Below are 20,328 nucleotides of genomic sequence, written 5' to 3'. Positions count from 1 at the left end.
TTGTGTCCTGGGGTGCGTCAAGCACAGCATAGCTAGCTAGTCGAGAGAGTTGATTGTCCCACTCCACACTGCACTGGTGCAGCTCCACCTCAAGTACTGTGTGCAGTTTTGGGTGCCTCAATATAAGAAGGACATCAAACTATTAGAGTGTTTCCAGAGGAAGGCAACCAAGATGGTGAAAGGCCTTGATGGCAAGACTTCCAAGGAGCAGCTGAAGTCACTTGTTTGTTCAGCTTGGTGAAGAGAAGACTGAGGGAAGGCTGAGGAGTGCCTTCATGGCAGTCTACAACTTCCTCAAGGGAGGCAGCAGAGGGGGAGGTGCTGATCTCCTCTCTCTGGTGACCAGGGATAGGACATGAGGAAACAGAATGAAGCGGTGTCAGGGAAAGTTCAGATTGGACATTAGGAAAAGGTTCTTCACTGAGAGGGTGGTTAGTCACTGGAAAAGGCTCCCCAGGGATGTGGTCACGGCACCAAGCCTGCCAGAGTTCAAGGAGCGTCTGGAAGGCGCTCTTAGTCATATGGTTTAGTTTTAGGTAGTCTTGTGAGGAGCAGGGAATTGAACTCGGTGATGCTTATGGATCCCTTCCAACTTGAGATATTCTGTAATTCTATGATTCTATGATTCCGTGACATCTAGAATTAACTTCGGGTGAGATCTCAGATAAATTTAGTTTAGTGCAGTGCTTTATCTAAGTGTCTTTTGGGAAGATCTGGTAGAGGCGTAGCATAAAACAGTGTTGAAAATAAGTTTTGCTAAGTTCTCTGAGGGTAGAATTTTAGTTAAAATGTAGGTTCTGGTCAGAATAACATTTGATTATTTTGGAGGTTTAGGTGAAATGTAAAATGAAAAAAAGATCTCATATATCTATCTGCAGTAGATTACAACTGTCTTTTCATCCCTTTCTTCCTTTGTGAAAACATCTTGTGACTCCCAGAATGGATTTTGTTTTTCATTAAATCAAAAACCAAATAAAAAGTAGCAATGGAAACATATCCTCCACCAAAATCAATAATAATAAAAGAACTTGCTACTAACATTTCACTGTAAACTTTTTTTTTTCTCTTTTACCCCCTCTCAGGTAAATATGGTTATGTCACTTTTAGGAATGTTCTGTCCAACTTTATTTGATGTAATTAGTTCTCTGGAAAACTACCACCCTCGAATAGCTCTAAGATGGCAGCTGGGACGAATCTTTGCTCTTTTTCTGGGCAATCTCTACACTTTCATTATCGCCCTAATGGATGAAATCAATCTCAAGGCAAGCTATTTACATTCTTTCATTATTTTTAACATGTAGCTGGGCAAGGATGAGGATTTCCAGCCAGTCACAAACATGTCAGTGAAAGCCGTTCTTTTCTTTCTGTACTGTAAATCACATCTGTGCCTGAGCTGGTAATGGGAGTCTTGGAGTAGAAAAGGTTGAGAGATGGTAACAAGCTCACATTTTTTTTTTCCCCCAATTTATTTCTTTACCTAGCTGGAAGAAGAAAAGATAGTCAAGTATAACATGACAATATGGGAAGCCAGTCTGTACAATGGTACTATTCCAGAAAATTTAACTGCTCCTCCAATACAGGTGGACCCTGCAGATGTCCCCAGAGGGCCATGCTGGGAAACAATGGTAGGACAGGTAAAGTAGCTGCTCTGAGCTCATATTTGAAAATAGCTCATAGTCTGTGACAAGATATCATATCTAAACCCTCTTTATTTCTGCTAATAAGTGTCATTAAGGTGGGAAAATGTGAGGAAAAGCAAATGTGGGACTTTTTCTTGAGCTAAAAAGTTAGGAAAAATTATTTGTGTTTCTTTGGACCCTGTCTAGTAGGGAATTCTTTATTCTGTTGGTTGATAGCTTTGAAAGCATTTCTTTTCCCCCTCTCCTTTTCACTATTCTCTTCATTTGCCTTCCTCTTCCTCTTTGCCTTGCAAAACCTGTTTAGCAATTTTGAAAAGTTGGATTCATCACAACCCCTAATAAACGCGGTAATTCTGATTAGAATTTGATCAGACCAAATCAGTTGCTGACTACAACAGACCTATAGAAAAGATTAAAAAAAAAGAGTAGCTCAACAAGGAAATACATGTAAGATACTTCTTACAGCAGTGTGCTTTTGAGAAGGTCTTTAGCCAAGTTACATAATGCGAAAGAACAAGAGTGGTTTAATAGTAAATCTGCTCAGTCATTTTATTTGATTCAGTTGAACATTTTTCTTTTTGGCCTATTAATATAAAATGTTATTTCCAAATAATTTTCTAACATCCCCCTTTCCTCTATTTCATCATACTGAATTGTTGTTGTTTTGTGCATGAGAATGAATTCACCGCTGAATCACAATTTCTGCTGTTGCTCTATCTCTCTGACAATCTCTCCGACAATCTCTCCATCTGGTTATCTCCACTCCTGACTGAATTAATCACCAGCAGGGAGCAGACAGGTGGGAAAAACAGCCCCTCTATTCTTTTTACTGATGCTGAATAATAAGATAGGAACACCGAGAGCTCATCGCTGCACTAATTTTCTCCTTAATTTCAGATCAGGGAGAGTAGAATCACAGCATCACAGAATGGCTAGGGTTGGAAGGGACCTCTGGAGATCATTTAGACCAACCCCCTGCCAAAGCAGGTTAGACTGTGTTGCACAGGGTCGCGTCCAGGCGGGTTTTGAATGTCTCCAGAGAAGAAGACTCCACTACCTCCCTGGGCAGCCTGTTCCAGTGCTCTGTCACCCTTAAAGTAATAGCCTTTTGGGCTATTGGGGTAAGGCCTGTTACAGTAGGCTTTAGCGGCACTTACTAAAATTTTCTTCTTTCCTCTCCATATTCACCGGGAGTTGGTGCTCCTTGAGAGAGAAAGCCATTCACTTGTTTTTTGGGTTTTTTTTTAATCTTTCCAAAATCATAGAGATCAAAAGCAGGTTAAGATACTAGCTCAGATTTCTATTATAGCAGCAATCTTGGCTGGAAGCCTTTCTCAGTCCAATCATATCCTAGAAGTCTCTCTCATCTGATAATATGACCACAAACTAGAGCAAAGTACATCTTTAGCAAATGAGGGGCAGTTTTTCTCCTGGCATTTTTCAAATCTGTGAATATAGAGGAGGAGCAGAGTCTTTTCCATGTTGAAGCAGGGTAAGCACAATTAAGGATCTAGTCCAGTATTTTATCATTATTGTAATTATTAATTGCTTAAATATATTCTTAAAAGAAAATATTGCTCTAACAGGAATTTGTGCGGCTGACAGTCTCTGACACGATGACAACATACATCACGATTCTAATTGGTGATTTCTTGAGAGCTGTCTTTGTTAGGTTTTTCAATTACTGCTGGTGCTGGGACTTGGAGTATGGATTTGTAAGTATCTGATTTGCTATTTCAAATGTCTTTGTCAGATTATAATTTCACTTTTTGTAGTAAATTACATTTTCCTTTCAATCCTCAGAGTTAACAGCTGGCTAGACACATCATCGTTAATATTCCTGAACAATATTGTGTTAGTTTTTCACAGAATTTGCTTATGCCTAATTCTTTAGACTTTGGTAACTTTAGGGAATGTAATTTTTTTTTCATTTGATTGTGTAAGAAAACTGGGTACACATTTTTCACACATTTCCAATTTGAAGACTCATCCCTTGTTACACGGAATACAATCTCATTGATTTCTACAGGATTTCGCATAGGGTCTTCTAGCATACTGAGGCATTCAGTGTTTGTGAAGAAAAATATCACACAGAATCACAGAATCACAGAATGTTAGGGATTGGAAGGGACCTCGACAGATCATCTAGTCCAATCCCCCTGCTCGAGCAGGATTACCTAGATCATGTCACACAGGAATGCGTCCAGGTGGGTTTTGAATGTCTCCAGAGAAGGAAATTTCACAACCTCTCTGGGCAGCCTGTTCCAGTGTTCAGTTACCCTCACTGTAAAGAAGTTTTTCCTCATATTTATGTGGAACCTCCTGTGTTCCAGCTTGCACCCATTGCCCCTTGTCCTGTCAAGGGATGTCACTGAGAAGAGCCTGGCTCCATCCTCATGACACTTGCCCTTTACATATTTAGAAACATTAATGAGGTCACCCCTCAGTCTCCTCTTCTCCAAGCTAAAGAGACCCAGCTCCCTCAGCCTCTCCTCATAAGGGAGATGTTCCACTCCCTTAATCATCTTTGTGGCTCTGCACTGGACTCTCTCTAGCAGTTCCCTGTCCTTCTTGAACTGAGGGGCCCAGAACTGGACACAATATTCCTCACCAGGGCAGAGTAGAGGGGGAGGAGAACCTCTCTTGACCTACTAACCACTTCCCTTCTAATACACCCCAGGATGCCATTGGCCTTCTTGGCCACAAGGGCAAATTGCTGGCTCATGGTCATCCTGCTGTGCACTAGGACCCCCAGGTCCCTTTCCCCTACGCTGGTCTCCAACAGCTCTGTCCCCAACTTGTACTGGTACATGGGGTTGTTCTTGCCCAGATGCAGGACTCTACACTTGCCCTTGTTATATTTCATTAAATTTCTCCCCGCCCAACTCTCCAGCCTGCCTAGGTCTCTCTGAATGGCAGCACAGCCTTCTGGTGTGTCAGCCACTCCTCCCAGTTTTGTGTCATCAGCGAACTTGCTGACAGCGCACTCTAATCCCTCATCCAAGTCATTAATGAATATATTGAATAGAACTGGTCCCAGTACCAACCTTTGAGGGACTCCGCTAGACACAGACCTCCAACTAGACTCTGTCCCATTGACCACTACTCTCTGGCTTCTTTCCTTCAGCCAGTTCACAATCCACCTCACTACCCGATCATCCAGACCACACTTCCTCAGTTTAGCTGCGAGGATGCTGTGGGAGACCGTGTCAAACGCTTTACTGAAATCAAGATAGACCACATCCACAGCTTTACCATCATCTGTCCACCGGGTTATGTCCTCATAAAAGGCTATCAAGTTGGTTAAGCATGACTTCCCCTTGGTGAAGCCATGTTGACTGCCCCTAATGATCCTCATATCCTTGAAGTGCCTAGAGACAGTACCAAGGACAAGTTGTTCCATTACCTTTCTAGGGATGGAGGTGAGGCTGACCTGTCTATAGTTACCCGGGTCCTCCTTCTTGCCCTTTTTGAAGACTGGAGTGAAATTTGCTTTTCTCCAGTCCTCAGGCACCTGTCCCGTTCCCCACGACTTAGCAAAGATGATGGAGAGTGGCCTAGCAATGACTTCCGCCAGCTCCCTCAGCACCCGCGGGTGCATCCCATCAGGGCCCATGGATTTATGGACGTCCAGGTTGCTTAATTGGTCCCTGACCCAGCCCTCATCAACCAAGTCAAACTCCTCCTCTATCCTGACTTCCTCTGGGGCCTCAGGGGTCCAGGGCTCCTCAGGACAACCTCCAGGAGTATAGACAGAGGCTTCTTTTTATCCTCTGTCTCCAGGGCACCCACCTCATTCATTAATCGGCCTGCATTGCCTCTAGTGTTGGTTTTATCTGCAATGTATTTGAAGAAGCCCTTTCTGTTGTCCTTGACCTCTCTTGCAAGGTTTAATTCCAAGGAGGCCTTAGCTTCCCTATTTGCCTTCCTACATCCTCTGACAACAGACTTATATTCCTCCCAAGTGACCAGCCCCTCCTTCCATGTTCAGCACACTCTCTTCTTCCACTTGAGTTTGCCCCGCAGTTCCCTGGTTAACCATGCAGGTCTCCTGGTACCCTTTCTTGACTTCCTACCTGTTGGGTTGCTCTGATCTTGAGCTCGGAAGAAGCAGTCCTTGAATGCTAACCAACTATCTTGGGCCCCCTTACCTTCTAGTACCCTGTCCCATGGGATTTCCCCTAGCAATTGCTTGAAAAGGCCAAAGTTGGCCCTCCTGAAGTTCAGGGTTGTGATTCTGCTAGCTATTCTGTTCCTGCCACATGAGATCCTGAACTCCACCATCTCATGGTCACTACAACCAAGGCTGCCCTCAACATTCACCGCTTCAACCAGACCTTCCTTGTTAGTGAGAATAAGATCCAGCAACACTCCTCTCCTAGTTGGCTCATCCACCATTTGCATCAGAAAGTTATCATCAATGCACTGGAGGAACCTCCTGGACTGAGGATGGCTGACTGAGTAGGCCTTCCAGCGAATATCAGGGTAGTTGAAATCCCCCATGACAACCAGGCCCCGTAATTCTGAGACTGCTCTCAGCTGCCTGTAGAAGACCTCATCACCCTCCTCATCCTGATCCGGTGGCCTGTAATAGATACCCGCAACAGTATCACCCATGCCAGCCTGCCCCTTAATTCGTACCCACAAACTCTCAACTTGCTCCTGATCCGCCCCTGGATAGAGCTCAATACGTTCTAGTTGCTCACTCACGTAAAGAGCAACTCCACCACCTCTCCTTAGTGGCCTGTCTTTCCTGAACAGGACATAGCCATCCATGACCACATTCCAGTCATGCGAGGCGTCCCACCAAGTCTCTGTAATTGCCACTAGATCATAACCCCCTGACCAAACATGGATTTCTAACTCCTCCTGTTTATTCCCAATAATATGAAAGAACTTGTTCTATAAATCTTATATATATTTTTTTGCTAGAATTAGTTTAGCTGAAATAAAGTTACTAAGTCCCATAACATAAGCGGGTGTACAGCTCTTCACTTGGGAGTTGAGACATTCACTCTTTTACAGAGAACTGATCTAGGTTAAATTATCCAGCTAAGATACCTGCACTGTAAGGTCTGGTGCTGCTTTTTCACCTGTTAAGTAGTTCTCAGGGTACTGGCAAAGCTTGTGAAGCTCCTGAAGCGTCTTTTGTACTTACTGAGAGGAAAGGAAAAGAGCTAAGTCATTTAAAGCTACCTTGGGTACACCTGCAAGAACAGCCATTGTAGCTGTTCTGCCATCCTTTTGTCATCCTTTCCTCAAAATTTTGCCTTCATATGCGTACAAATTTCTTGTTTTACTAAAAGCAGTCTCTTGGGAAATGATAATTTTCCACATGATGAGAAAGTTTTAGTGTTTTCTATAGAAAAAACAGTTTTCTAGTATAGCAATCTCATTGCTATTGGCTGGCTCCTATGACATTTCGGCCTTTAGAGCAAGGTTCAGGTTTCTTTTTGTTAATTCTATGTTTTGTCTCAAATAGCACTGGTGTAGGGCTTGAGACAAAGACTACCAGCTGCTCAGGTTGTGGACAGACAAGTTATAATCCTTGCAATATCAATATCAATTGCAGGAATTTGAATACAATGTGGGCAGAGAGCCAGCACAGCTTGTGGAACCATGTATTTTCACATACTTAAATTGCATCTGGAGTTTCTTCAGGTTTTCAGATGTTACATGGCCATTGCAATAGCTAAGGCTGGATGTGTGGAACACGTGAATCTTTGCTGCCAGCACTACATCTGACAGGAAATAGCTCAGATATCATATTTTCCAAAGATGTTGAAGTGATAGTCTGGACCTTTTCCCTGTCAGAATATCCACGATCAAAGAATGAGCCTGAATGAATGCAAGCCTGAAAGCCATTCTGAAGACTACAGGACAGACTCTTTACCTAGGATGATTTGGCTTCCACTTGGGCTTCCTGAAGCCTCTTCTGTCTTGCTGTTTACTGTGAATCACCTGCTTTTTATGCAGGGACTTTTTGTTTCATGACCTGCCCAACCACAGGTTCCTAGTGCTATTTGAAATGATCCTGGGTATCCAGAACAGCTGGATGGTACTACTAGATGGGTTTTTTTGTGAGATGCCTGCAGTTTCCTGGTGTTGGGAGCCACACAGTGAACTGTAGAACAGCTTGGCTTGAACTGAGAGTTCCAGTAGTCAAGTGAAGATGCATACATTAATCTATTAATACTTCAGGCTTATTTTTTGCTCTTTGGTTTTTATTATCATTAGGGATGTTAATGGAATATAATACAGTAATTCAATCAACAGAACAGAGCCTATAAAGGAAAGAGGTTTAATTAAGGGTCTAGACTGAAGAGCTGCACAGATAGCATCCTTCTTTCTAGCCATTTGTCCATATACAGAGTAAAGAACATAAAGAGAGGCAATAAGCAATGAGAGTGAGCCTGACAGCCTACACACAAGAGCTCCAACACTGTTAATGGAAGCTATGTCATGTTTATCCAGCAATGAGGGAACACCTTATTTCCAACATATATTATCGTTCTGGTAGAGGATGCTGAAACCAATTTATTATTGACGTTTTTATTTGACCATATGCAAGAATGAGTATAATGGTCTGGTTCATTATGGTCCTCAAGTCCAGTAAGCTGCCTGAAACAACAGCCAGAAGTGGAAGTGCAAACTGGAAATCACTGAATTTCTGGAAATATCTGAGCTTAAAATCTTCCCTAGGAAGTAGGTATACCTGTGTCTCTGTGGTTAGTGGCCATGATGTACCTATCATCCATTAATTTGTAGACTTTTTTTATACCCTAAGTATTTTTGACAACCAAAATCTCCTTTGCCAAATAATTCCAGAAATTAACTTGCATATTGTGTGGAAAAAAACACTTCCTTTTGTTTGTTTAAAAATTAAATTCAAATTATTTTGTTTATGTAGGTCCTATGTTATGAAGAGCAGTCACACATTATTTGGTTCTGTATGATCCTATTCAGCTTTCCCTGTCACTTAGGATGTTCATTCCCTCTATACAGCTTTCCTTAGTGAACTCTTTTCCACGTTGAATACTACTGATCTGTTTAATATTTCCTCATATGGAAGCAGATGCATAAATACATACAACATAAATATAGCAGTTTGCTGTAAATATATACATATATGTCTGTACATACACATAAAACTACACAGAAAGAGTGTAGGGGCTCTGAATATTCCAACAATAAAATATTGTACAATTAAAATTTGTGACTTTAATTGGTGATTTTAATAGTGTAACTTTGTTTTGGTTCAGCTATAAGGGAATAGTTATTTTTGTATCTCATGCCCCTTCATCCCTCTATCAGTCATCTATGTAATTAGTACCTGGAAGGTACACATTATTCATGACCTTTTTTGTCCACCCACTGTGGTGAATCATGAAAGCCACCAGCTATGGTGTAGCAAAATTCTTTTACGAGAAAGCTGATTAAACAAAATGTGACAATGCAAAGACATATGAATAATATGCTTAAATCAGACATTTACGTGTAAACCAAAAGTTTACATCCACAATTTCTTACCAGAAAGTTTTGTTCTGGTGCATATGCACACAAATTAATATGTACGTGTGTATTTCAATTATTGCTCAAATGCAGTGTATTCAGTGTTTGCAGATGGAAGTGTTCACGAATTACAAACTAATAAATAGGGTAAAAGAAGGGATGTGGAAATGACTAAAGATTTGGAAAAACAGAATGAGAGAGTCAGATGAATAGTTTAGAAAGATAAGAGTAAAGAATTATTTGTTTACAGTATTTATGTGCCTATACTGGAAACAAAAATTTATGACACAATGTCTTCTTCAGCAGACGAAGCGATAATGAGACCCCATGGCTGAATCTTGAAGTAAAAATTAGAATCAAACATACTCAGATTAGAAATAAGATATTGATGTTAAGTGAGGAAGACAACAATTAGCAACATCTATCAATGCTTAAGAAGAATTAACAGTTTAACTGTTAAACTTAAAATATGAAAGATAGTGTTATAGTTCAAACAGGAATTAAATCACAGCAGCCTCGTGGCTGGTACTGTATTGAAGGACACATTAGATGACCACCACTAGCACTTCAATGGAAAATTTACAAATTGTTGTTTTAAAATTTACCTGGTACCCAGAACTATTTTTAATTCTCTTTCCTCTGAACAAATCTCAGAAAGGTTTTCAGTAAATTACCGCAAGCTGTATTAAAGTCTGCCTGTTGGCCTTGAGTCATATTAATTTGTTCTAATCTACTGTAAGTCATCTTAAAACCCTTTGTGCAAGCCTAATGAAAGCATCTGTATTTTTTCTTTCAGCCATCATATTCTGAGTTTGATATAAGTGGAAATGTGCTGGGACTGATCTTTAACCAAGGCATGATCTGGTAGGTGTGGCAAAGCATGTTGCATCTGCCGGACTGCAGGATATAGCCGTATCTGTGAAAGATCCTTCTGAAATGCTGATCCTGTCCCATTGTTTTAGTTTGATGGAATGCAATATAGATCAAACTCTCGTACACTGCGATCAGTGGGACCACTTCAAAATTAGTTCTGGTCTAGGATTATGAGACCAGATGCATTAGGATTTTGCAATGAGCTGGTAATACTAACCAGTAAAAAGCTGCATAGATGAATCTTGTATTTTTGTTGACTGACTGCTTGCTAGAGCAAACACCTGGCCTGTACTGTTTTGCTTTGAATGTCAGCCTTTCAGAATACCTTGCCACTCTTTTCCCGTGTGTTCTGTGAGGAAAAGGCCTTACAACAAAAGTATGTATGCTTATCTGTGCAGGCATGTGGATGTGCATAAAATGATACTGCTGCAGTATTAGTCCTTAGCTCTAGAGGAGAAGAGATCTATGTTTCATCCCATTTTTGGACTTTACATGAGTGGTAAAGAATACCAGCATGTAGAGTCCTCATGCAATGCTCAGTCTTCCTCAAGAACTGTCCTCCTCAAGCACTGTTGACTTCTCAAAGTTAATTCTTGATAAGATCTAATTTTTCAGCTTTAATATGACTTTGCTGATCAGACTTTTTGCTTGGTGAAAGCCCTCACTTCTCTAAAGCCCAAAGGTTGTGTGCTGTCTGCATGTCAAAAAAATGCCATAGAAAGAGGTTGCAAATATCTTGCAGCCCCTGCAACCAAGCCCTGTTGGGGGGATGCACTGAAGGTCTCCACAGCAGCACTGTGGGCTGGCTCAGAAGGAGGGTACATTGCTGGGGACAATCACAGCACCACCTATGGCCTTGTAGTAATGGCATGGCATAAGAGTACAGCTGGAGAGAGTTCAGCCCTGGTGCTGGCATGTGAGGCACCTACATTTTGTCCTGCGCCTTAGAAAAGCAGCTTAGGTTTGCAATTGGTATGTTGCTCTCTGCCTTAGGACTGGCATTCTAATTTCTGATAGGAAACATTTCTCAGGCTGCTGTTCATCAAAATGATGAGGTTGCAGCACAAACTCTGCTTGCAATTTTATATGCAATTGATGGCATTAATACTTTCTACTGCTGTAATTAACACTTTGGAAGACAAGTTGGAAATCATTCTCTACCTGAGAGACATTGAGGACCGGGTGAAGGAGTTGATTCCTGATTATTCTCTAGCAAAATATCTATACATACCTATCATTTTTATACTTCATTACAGAAGTACAGACTCTGTGCACTTGCAAGCTGCCATGACCCAGTATAAACATTCTGGCACAGAAACTGTGACTTGTGCTTTTGAGATGCTATTTAGATACAGCACCCTTCTGCTTACCGCTTATTGCAGGGTTGGGACCACATTTATGTGCTAATTGATATTTACAGGGCCAAGTAAGGCACTAGAGCTGTAGTGTTTTTCAAAATCATGTCAGATAATTTAAATTGAACCTAATGCATCAGAAGAGTGTAAAAAGATTGACTGAATTATAATAAACATACATGGCCAAAACCATGTTTATCGTTAATACATACATAGGATAAATTGGTTTCTGTTTCATCTGATCTTTTCAAATTCTCTTGCACATGCTTCTGCTCATCTGAAACAGAAGAAAAAATTTTTAGGTGCAGCTGATGAGCTGGCACTATCACAGAGCTAGAAAGGATACAAAAGACATGTAGGTATGCATTTATTTTTGTGTATGAGAGAGACCATGCGGTTAGGAAAACTCCTGTCTTCTCTTTCTCTGTGTTTTCACAAAGCAAGTGGGATGCAAATAATTTGCAAGTCTTCTCCGTATTAATAAGCATTGGCAAGAATTTGTCTACCATATAATAAATGTTTTACTGAAATATGATAGTAGTTGTAAGTTACATAGATTCTGAACCTGTTGAAATTGAGGAGTATTGAGGAGTATTTTGCAACTGATTTCCACGAAGATAAGGAACAGGGCCATGAGGTGCTCTCTCTTTTCAACCGTAGACTAGCAAACCCTTTACCTTTTCATTGAAGATATATGAAAAGAGGAAAGAGAGATAATATAATAGAGTCTGTCATAATATTTCTGTACTTGGAAGGTCTTTCCAACCATGGAGATCTATTTCCTGTTTTTTAAATAGAAAAATGGAGGTGCTCAGAGGCAAAACAGCTCAGCCCTGGTCACCTGGACAATGTTTAAGGAAAAAGGAGTTTCCTGATCTCTTACATTCGGTTTCATTTGGCCAGGCAAATGAAGGCAATTGCTCTTCAGTCATCATGGCACAAGAAACAAGGTGTGATAAAAATAAAATGGTCCCAGCTGTTTCAGTGTCATAACCATGGAACCATAGATAATAAGGAAAAAAACAGTATTTAGCAGAATCAACGAACAGTTTGTTGGAATGAAGCACTAAATAACCATGGTAACAAAAGTAAAATAAATGTCAACTAAGCAAAAATATCCTTCCTTAAATGGTGCTAGTATATTAAGAAAAATAATAAATTAGATTATTTTGGTAATATCTAGCTTTAGGGCTATCCTTTTTTATACAACACAAGTGAGATGCTACCTGAACTGAAGGGACAAAGTAAGAGTGGATAACTTTTCGTCAGATGATCATTTAATTTGCAGAGGAAAAGTGCTTTGTAACTTTGAAACAAAAAGTTCACATGGAGAATTCTCTCCATAAGCCTCCGGTTCTTCTTAAAGTAAGACTGAAGAGACAAGAGCAGTAAAAAACATATAAAGACAGTTCTATGAACTTGGTTTCTGAGTCCACAATGTATATGGCTGCAAAGCACATTGACACAGGGAATGGGTGGCATATCTGGGAAGACAGAAGTCCTACAACAAAGTGGTTATTTTTTTTCTTTTCTTCTTTTCTAGGATGGGATCTTTTTATGCACCGTGTCTCCCAGCGATCAATGTGTTCCGCCTCCACACTTCCATGTACCTGCAGTGCTGGGCAGTGATGTGCTGCAATGTTCCCCAAGAGAGAGTTTTCAAGGCTTCCAGATCCAATAACTTCTACATGGCCATGCTGCTTTTCATCCTCTTCCTCTCCACTCTGCCTGCTGTGTACACCATTGTCTCCATCCCACCATCTTTTGATTGCGGTCCTTTCAGGTTTTTTGCATTTTACGTTCATCTTTTGTTGTTGATGTGATGAACCACCTCATCACATCACAGTGAATGATCCAGTAATGAAAAAGAATTTCTATAATAAGTGTTGGTACCTGAGTGTTTAGTTGTGTCACGTTCCTCATTGTGGATAATTCCTGAAGCTGAAATCCTAGAAAACTGAGTAACTATTTAGAAAGTTTTATCTGAAGTGTAGAACAGAAAACCTTTTATTTTAGTTAGTTGTAATATAAAAAACCATTGTTACTGCTGTAATTAAGCCAGAAATTATTGTTAAGGAGTAGAGCAGTGACCTGTTATGCATCTTTGGTCTGCTGGTTTGAGAGTGATGGCTTTCAGGAAATGTCTACATATGCCCTGTAGGAGGGGCATATCAGAAAGTACGGTGCTGTGCTAAGTACATGGTGGTGCAGTTTTTGTCTGCTGTGACTCTCCATCTGATACAGTATTTCATGCATCTGTATTACCACTGTGAAGATGAATCTGTTTCTGAAGTCCTCAAGACCTCCACGTTCATTAGTCCCTTCTAAAAACTTAGGCCTGCCTTGCCTGTGCAAACACAAGCCTTGCATTCAAGCTAGCTTAGACATTGTCATGCTTTCTCCCTCTGTGCTCTCTACCTGGAAGGTCCAGGACCATTTTCATCATCTTTACTTGCCAGGTAGCTTGACATACAACTATAATGAGTACACAGCAGCAGTCAATATATGAAATGAAAATTTTTAAAAGACTTTAGTCTTTGGTTTTGAACAAAATATTAGCAAAGCAAGAGTAGGAAAATAGTAAAAGAGACATCCTGACTCCAATGAAAGGTTTGAAAAATACATTATTGTTGTGAGTAAATGATATCTGTATAATCCCCTGTGCACTTTGTAAAGGAGCAGAAGTCTTGTCACCTTAACTTTGGCCAAAGGCAAAATGAGAAAGGTAATAGTGCCTCCTACTTTTTCTCTGTCAAATGCAGAGATACTTTGTTCTTCACAAAAAATGTGAAATCTTCAATGTAAATTTTAATGGGGGAGGACTTGAAACTAATGAAGGTTCCTTCAGCCTGGGTATAGATAATGCTACTGTTTAGCAATCAGTGGATAAACACTGGTAGTGCATGGCTCTATATTAAAAAAAGAAAATATTTTCCTGTTAGTAACTCAGTGTCTCATCTATTATGAAACTTCCAATTCTTGGTTTGTTGTTTTTTTTTCTCTATTTTGGTTTGGTTTGGTTTTGTTTTTAATCCATCATTAAAGCTAAAATATACAATTCAACAGAGACCTGCCAAGAGAAGGGAAGCTGGGACAGAATTAGCAAAGTCGCAATAGAAGAAGCTTTGTGTGTTCTGGGGAAAAGATAAGGAGAGTACAGAGTGGAATTTCTCATCTACCATGGGTGGGTGGGGGAAGTGGAGAGAAAGAACTGGTCTGAAGAATTCTAACTGCAACCTTTTTACATTACTGGGAAGAGGGTAAAAGTTGAGAACAATGAGTTAAGAAAAAGACCTTGTTGTCAGATATGCTTTACAAGAACTGCAAAGAAGCAACAAGAGACCTCAATGACTGGAATATTAGGTGGCAATTTGGTGACAATTCCTTTAACCAACTAAAACTACCAATTCTCCCAATATACATAAAGACCCATTTTGCTGGTTTTGTTCAGGTAAAAAACTTTAAACTCTATATCGTGAGGCACAGCCAAAAGCAAAATAAGCAGGAAAGGACTTTTGGAACATCTATTAAAATGCTTCTGTATGAAAAACTTAATGTTAATGGTCTAGGGACAAAATACTTTGTAGATAAGCTGGCCATGGAACAATTGCACATGGAGGTTATTAGATTGCTGCAATGATAACAAAAATTTCCTAAAACAAAGCAACTGACTTCTATAGCATTGGTACACAGCAAAGAGGACAACTAGGCTGAACAGTGCTGAACAGAAATCATAAGCAGATAATTTTTTGCTTATCAACCATACAAAAGTGGGATTTGAATTTTTCACCAGGACTTCATAGAGCACAAATTGAACTTGACTCTTCTGATAGTGGTATGGAGTTTATGACTGGGTACACTGATTGTTTGAGGAGTAATCTTGGTGGTAACTGCAGGCAAAATCTATTAGTATACAGAAAAAATACTGGTGTCTATTTGCCCCCTTAAATTACATAAATATTATCTAAAATAATATACTTTTCTGAGTGTCAAATTTTAAATAATGTTAACAAATAGTTTATTGTCGTTTTCCCAGTTTGGTGTGATGTGATTAACCTGTATATTCATACAACAGCATTGACATTGACATTATATATCTATGTGAAATATTGCCAACTTTTCTGTTTAACAGTGGGAAGTCTAGAATGTTTGAAGTCATATCAGAAACTCTGGAGCATGACTTCCCTTCCTGGTTTGGGAAGGTATTTGGTTATGCCTCTAACCCTGGACTCATCCTACCTTTTATATTGCTGATGGTGTACGTATAGTATATTAACTCAAAGCTTGCTTAATCTAAGTCTGTTAAGTTTCTTTCACTCTGAATCTTCAATGCCTGAATAGCTAATTAAACACAGTGCTGATTGCCCTGTGGTGAGGGACTTGAAGAATTCATGAGCTTTTTATTTGATCATAATTAATGTGCCTTTGCACAAAGAGTAATATCTCTTCTTTGCCGATGGCTTTCTTTTTGTTTTTGTTACTGCTTTTCAAAAATGTTGTTGTTGCCATGATAATGACAAAGCTATAAAAATGCGAAAGCCTATAAGGGATTTGAAGTGCTGTGACTTTGATCAACTTGTCCAGCAGGCAGAACAACACATCATAAATCATTAGCAAGTTCAATAGAAACATGACCATCATGAAGAAGAGTTATTTTTCAGTAACTTTCAGTGAGTCTAATCTTCATTGCCTTGGCCTTTCCTTGGTAAAAAAATGTACTTTATGCTGTTGGGACAGGAGTGTGAGACAGGGTGTTGCAGACTTTATGAAATAAGGCTAGCAGACTTTTTTTCTAAGTCAGTACCTGGTGAAGAATAATGACCCCAGAATAGTCTTTCTCAGAGACTGTATTGATTCCTGCTTTATAAACGCACTTTAAACTGCTATGTACATATATTGGATTATTTAGCATACTGCTGAACTAAAAGTTAATTCTATGTAGAGATGAGCTGGGATTTAACCCTGCATTGTAGAACTGCCAATAAATATAAAGAAGATTAGAGAAAATAATAGAAATTGCAGAAGGATTTTACATGATCAAAATGAAATTCTGAGACGAAATTTTGCCAAGGTTCACTTAACAACATATTCTATTTTAACCCTTGGGTAGAAAAACAAAGAATACAGACTGTCCTCTGAAACACATGGGCAACTTCTGCTGATCTTGTTTGAGCACTCTTCGTTTCTTGGAATGGTCCAAGGCAAAGATACTAAAAATAAAAGAAAAGAAAAAAGAAGAAGGAAAAGACAAGGCAATACCAGGCAAAGCAGAGAGAACAGCATATGCAGATTAATTATTTACTGCTTACATCAATAAAAGACTTCATATCAGAATTTCTCTAATTAAATCAAGATGATGAAAAATCCTAATTTCATAAAGTTATCAGAAAAGTAATACAATACACTGAAAAATGAAAACTGTATTATGAAGTTATGTTTTTGTTTAGTAGGAGAAGGGGGTCATGATTTAAAACAAAAATGAAAACCTATGTTTTTGGCTGTTTTTTTGGCAGTACTTGAGTTTGCCTATTGTTCAAAAGATTTTATAAATATGATTTACTCATTTTTAAGGTACATCATACAAGTAAATTAACTTGTATAAGTTATTCTTTAGTACACACTTTATAGTGAGGTATAGCTTTCTGGAACATCTTCCTTAACTACTATAAGATTGAATGTGGAGTAATAGACAGAATAATTTATTTCAGCTTTTTTTTCCCCTGAAATAACAGTACCTTATTCATACTGTAAGGAAGCACAATATTCATTGTCAAAATACTAGTACTGATTCCTCATCAGATAAATGAGGAAAAGATACAGATTTTATATTAGCACAACTGTAGTTGTTGCTACAGAAATGTTGTAAGGGTCTTTGTATTTATATCACTACCTAACAAGAAATATTATTTTTCTTTAAATTTAGCCTGAGTATTTATTATCTCAATGCTACATCCAAATCCTACAAGGAAGCTAACCTGGAACTTAAAAAGAAGCTACAAAGCGTAAGAAACAGAAAATTATTGACTTTTGGTTTTACAAATATTAGAGAAGCCATTCAGGCCACTGAAAGGTGTCCTTTCTCTCTCCACATCATTAGCAAGCAGAAGAAAACAAAAGAAGAAATAAACAAAAGGCACAAAAATCAAATGAACAAGAAGAAAATCCCTTTGAGACAGAACAACCACAGACAAAGCAAAAAGGAGGCAAGCAAGATGAATCCATTCCAAACCAAGGTAAGGACTGTTTTGAACTCCTCAGGATGAAGAATTCATGTATACCAGACCATAGGCTTCCTCACTGCCTTTACTGCTTCCTTTGCCATAATCTCCTGAAGGACATTCATGATACTGAATCACAAGTATTAGCCTAATCTCCAGACCATTTTTCTTTCTTTGGCTTGTTTAATACTGTAACATCATTCCACACCAGGCAACACCAAAGTAAAAAAAACCTGTAATAGGGCTATAATGAATTGCAAGATCTCAACCCCGCAAAAAAAACCCACTTAAAGCCTGGTCTGAATGTCAGTGATCCCTCTTACCTATCACAAAACAACCGGGTCCAAATCTTGCACCCTCCTATCGTATTTCGTTAATTCAGGACTGCTCAGGACAGCATTTGTCCTCTGTGACAGATTCACTGGGAGAAGGTATAGTGAGAACACAGTATGGTAGCAATTCTTGTCAGAAAGCCTAGTTTGGTCAGGGAGGTTTCAGTCTGTCCTGAATGATTTTGCAGGCGGTTTCCTTTTCCCTGGACACTGCTAGACTTTCCCCATCATACACACATGCCATACAGTCAGTATAGCTTCAAGCCTAGCAGAGAAACCAAGATTAGAGGTGATTGTCTTTGGAAGAACCAAGGACAAGGCATGTCTGAAGCCTTAAAACCTACCTGCTTAACTTTGAAATTGCTACCTTCATCATCATTTATAGATGACATCTAAGAGCATCTAGCTACTTGGGAAAAGCCTCCACTTTCCTCCATTGGGGCCTTTCAGAAAGGACTGTAGGGAAAATACGGTGCAAAAATCATGAAGGTGCATCGCCCCAGATTTCAGGCTGTTTACAGGGGAGGCCCCAGACTTCCCACCACACTCTGGAGAGGACAGGCGGCTGTAGGATTTCCCTCTCAAGGAATTTCTGGTTTGCATGTTTGTTTTTTAATTCTGTTCTCCCACCATATTTCAGAAAACAAGAAAGGACAGGATGGCAACGAAGCGAAGAACACAGGCCAGCTGCAAGAAGCCAGCTCCTCTCAGGCACTCCAACATCCAGGCCCTGCCCTGAACGGCCTCTATCCCCCGCAGAGCAGAGGAGGAAACCTTCCTCCCCCGTCCATAGCTGTGACAAGGCCACCAGTGCCCAGGGGGTATGGAGTGCAGGGCTATCCACCTGGAAACCGAGGCTTCCGGGGGGTGCAGCCAGGAATACCCAGGGGCGCTCCTAACTACAGATAAGAAGCCTCAAATACATTGTGATATGATGAAGGATGCTGAGGGACAGAAGTGCGGTCCTAACCCCAAACACACTCCTGCAAATGCAGAACCCCACTGTGTTTGTTGTAAATCTTCATGTGCGTGGAAGTTACCCATGCACTTCAGTTTTTGCAGGATGAGAGGCTTCAGAAGAAAATATTGCATATATCTTGCATTTGGAGGCATTGCAAAAATATATTATCTGTGTCAATAGGTTACTAAACTTGGGGATATTTATTGGAAGATATTTATTAGAAGAGTGAAAAATGTTTTGTATTCATTTGATTATTTTCTTAGAAGCCTGAAAGTGTGTCCCTAACATCTTTTCCTTTTTCTTAGAAGTACAGTTCACTGAAAACATAGCTTCTTATAAAGTGTATGGGAGTCAGTTATATTTAAACACTGCATATAACTTGTCTTCTGCAGGTCAGATGTGCTTACCCAAAGATTTCAGATTGTACATGGGAAAACTAGGATCTTTTCAAAAGCTGGATGATTACCTCTAAAGCCTTTGTGAAAGTATTGAAAAGGAAAAAGAAAAGCAATATTCTGCCTTTTGCTATGAAGAAAATTTAACTCTTATTACAGTACCAATTTTAGCTAATAATAATTTTATCACATTGTGAAAGACTAAAAATAAATTTGAAAAATCAAAGTGCTGAAGAAATATCTCCTGTGCAGAAAAACTTGTTTGAGGAATAGACGTAAGGTAATTATGCAAATATTCCCCCAAATACTCACTAGGATTCTGTTATGGCACAGAGACACTTGTTATTGCATAAGAATATGTGCTGTATAATCTGCTCTGTGGATTTATCATTGTATATTGTATTGACCTCTACAGAGTCCAGGGCTGAACAGGTCCTTAGTCTGATAGGCCTTGTGGAAACACAGGATAGATGCGAGCTCTCCTGCAAGCTGATGTTACTTAATCCAAAGAGACGGCTTTATTTTTGTGTTCTGATTTTATTTCCTTGTCCAGAATTTGGGATTTAATAATTATTTTAAGACTCACAAGATTAATAACAACAAAATTAGTCAACTGACTGTCTTCTAAAAAATAGATGTAATTCCATTGGGGGCCTTCTGTATAATACAGGTCCATTTTGTACAGTAGAAAAACTTTAACCATATCTCAGTATAACACAAGTCTGTAACATCACAGAACAACTTCCATGTAATTGAATTGTGGAACTTATTGAAAAAGGCTAACAAAACTCACCTGTATAGACTATGTATCCCCATAAAACACAATGATCCAGATGCAATTTCCAGCTCAAGCAGTCTTTAGATCAATTGCCTGGCTGGAGGATAAACCTGGGAAGATAAACCAAGGGAAAGTTTAGTTTATACTTTACTTGACTCTTGTACTGCTTCCATAAGCATCTGCTATCAGCTGGAGATAAGATATTGCATCAATCAGACCTTTAGTGAGCACCAGCATGGCTGTTCTGTTTAAACACTAAGCAGT

At 39.5% G+C, this 20,328-nt stretch overlaps 1 protein-coding gene across 1 annotated transcript in view; it reads left to right on the top strand.

Annotated features, from left to right (window-relative positions):
* Positions 1-18,839, top strand: part of TMC1 (transmembrane channel like 1) — a 69,627-nt gene extending 50,788 nt beyond the window's left edge. The window contains exons 12-20 of the mRNA XM_068423576.1: positions 1,083-1,262; positions 1,482-1,634; positions 3,227-3,355; positions 9,949-10,016; positions 12,924-13,163; positions 15,513-15,638; positions 17,304-17,382; positions 17,478-17,613; positions 18,571-18,839. Of these exons, the coding sequence (XP_068279677.1) occupies positions 1,083-1,262; positions 1,482-1,634; positions 3,227-3,355; positions 9,949-10,016; positions 12,924-13,163; positions 15,513-15,638; positions 17,304-17,382; positions 17,478-17,613; positions 18,571-18,839 (1,380 nt within the window). The remainder of the gene's footprint in view (positions 1-1,082; positions 1,263-1,481; positions 1,635-3,226; positions 3,356-9,948; positions 10,017-12,923; positions 13,164-15,512; positions 15,639-17,303; positions 17,383-17,477; positions 17,614-18,570) is intronic.
* The last annotated feature ends 1,489 nt before the right edge of the window (positions 18,840-20,328 follow it).

This window comes from Nyctibius grandis, chromosome Z, assembly GCF_013368605.1.
Source record: "Nyctibius grandis isolate bNycGra1 chromosome Z, bNycGra1.pri, whole genome shotgun sequence".
Classification (NCBI taxonomy): Eukaryota; Metazoa; Chordata; class Aves; order Nyctibiiformes; family Nyctibiidae; genus Nyctibius; species Nyctibius grandis.
The sequence above is the reverse complement of the archived record's forward strand: the minus strand, read 5'-3'. Positions and strand labels throughout refer to the sequence as shown.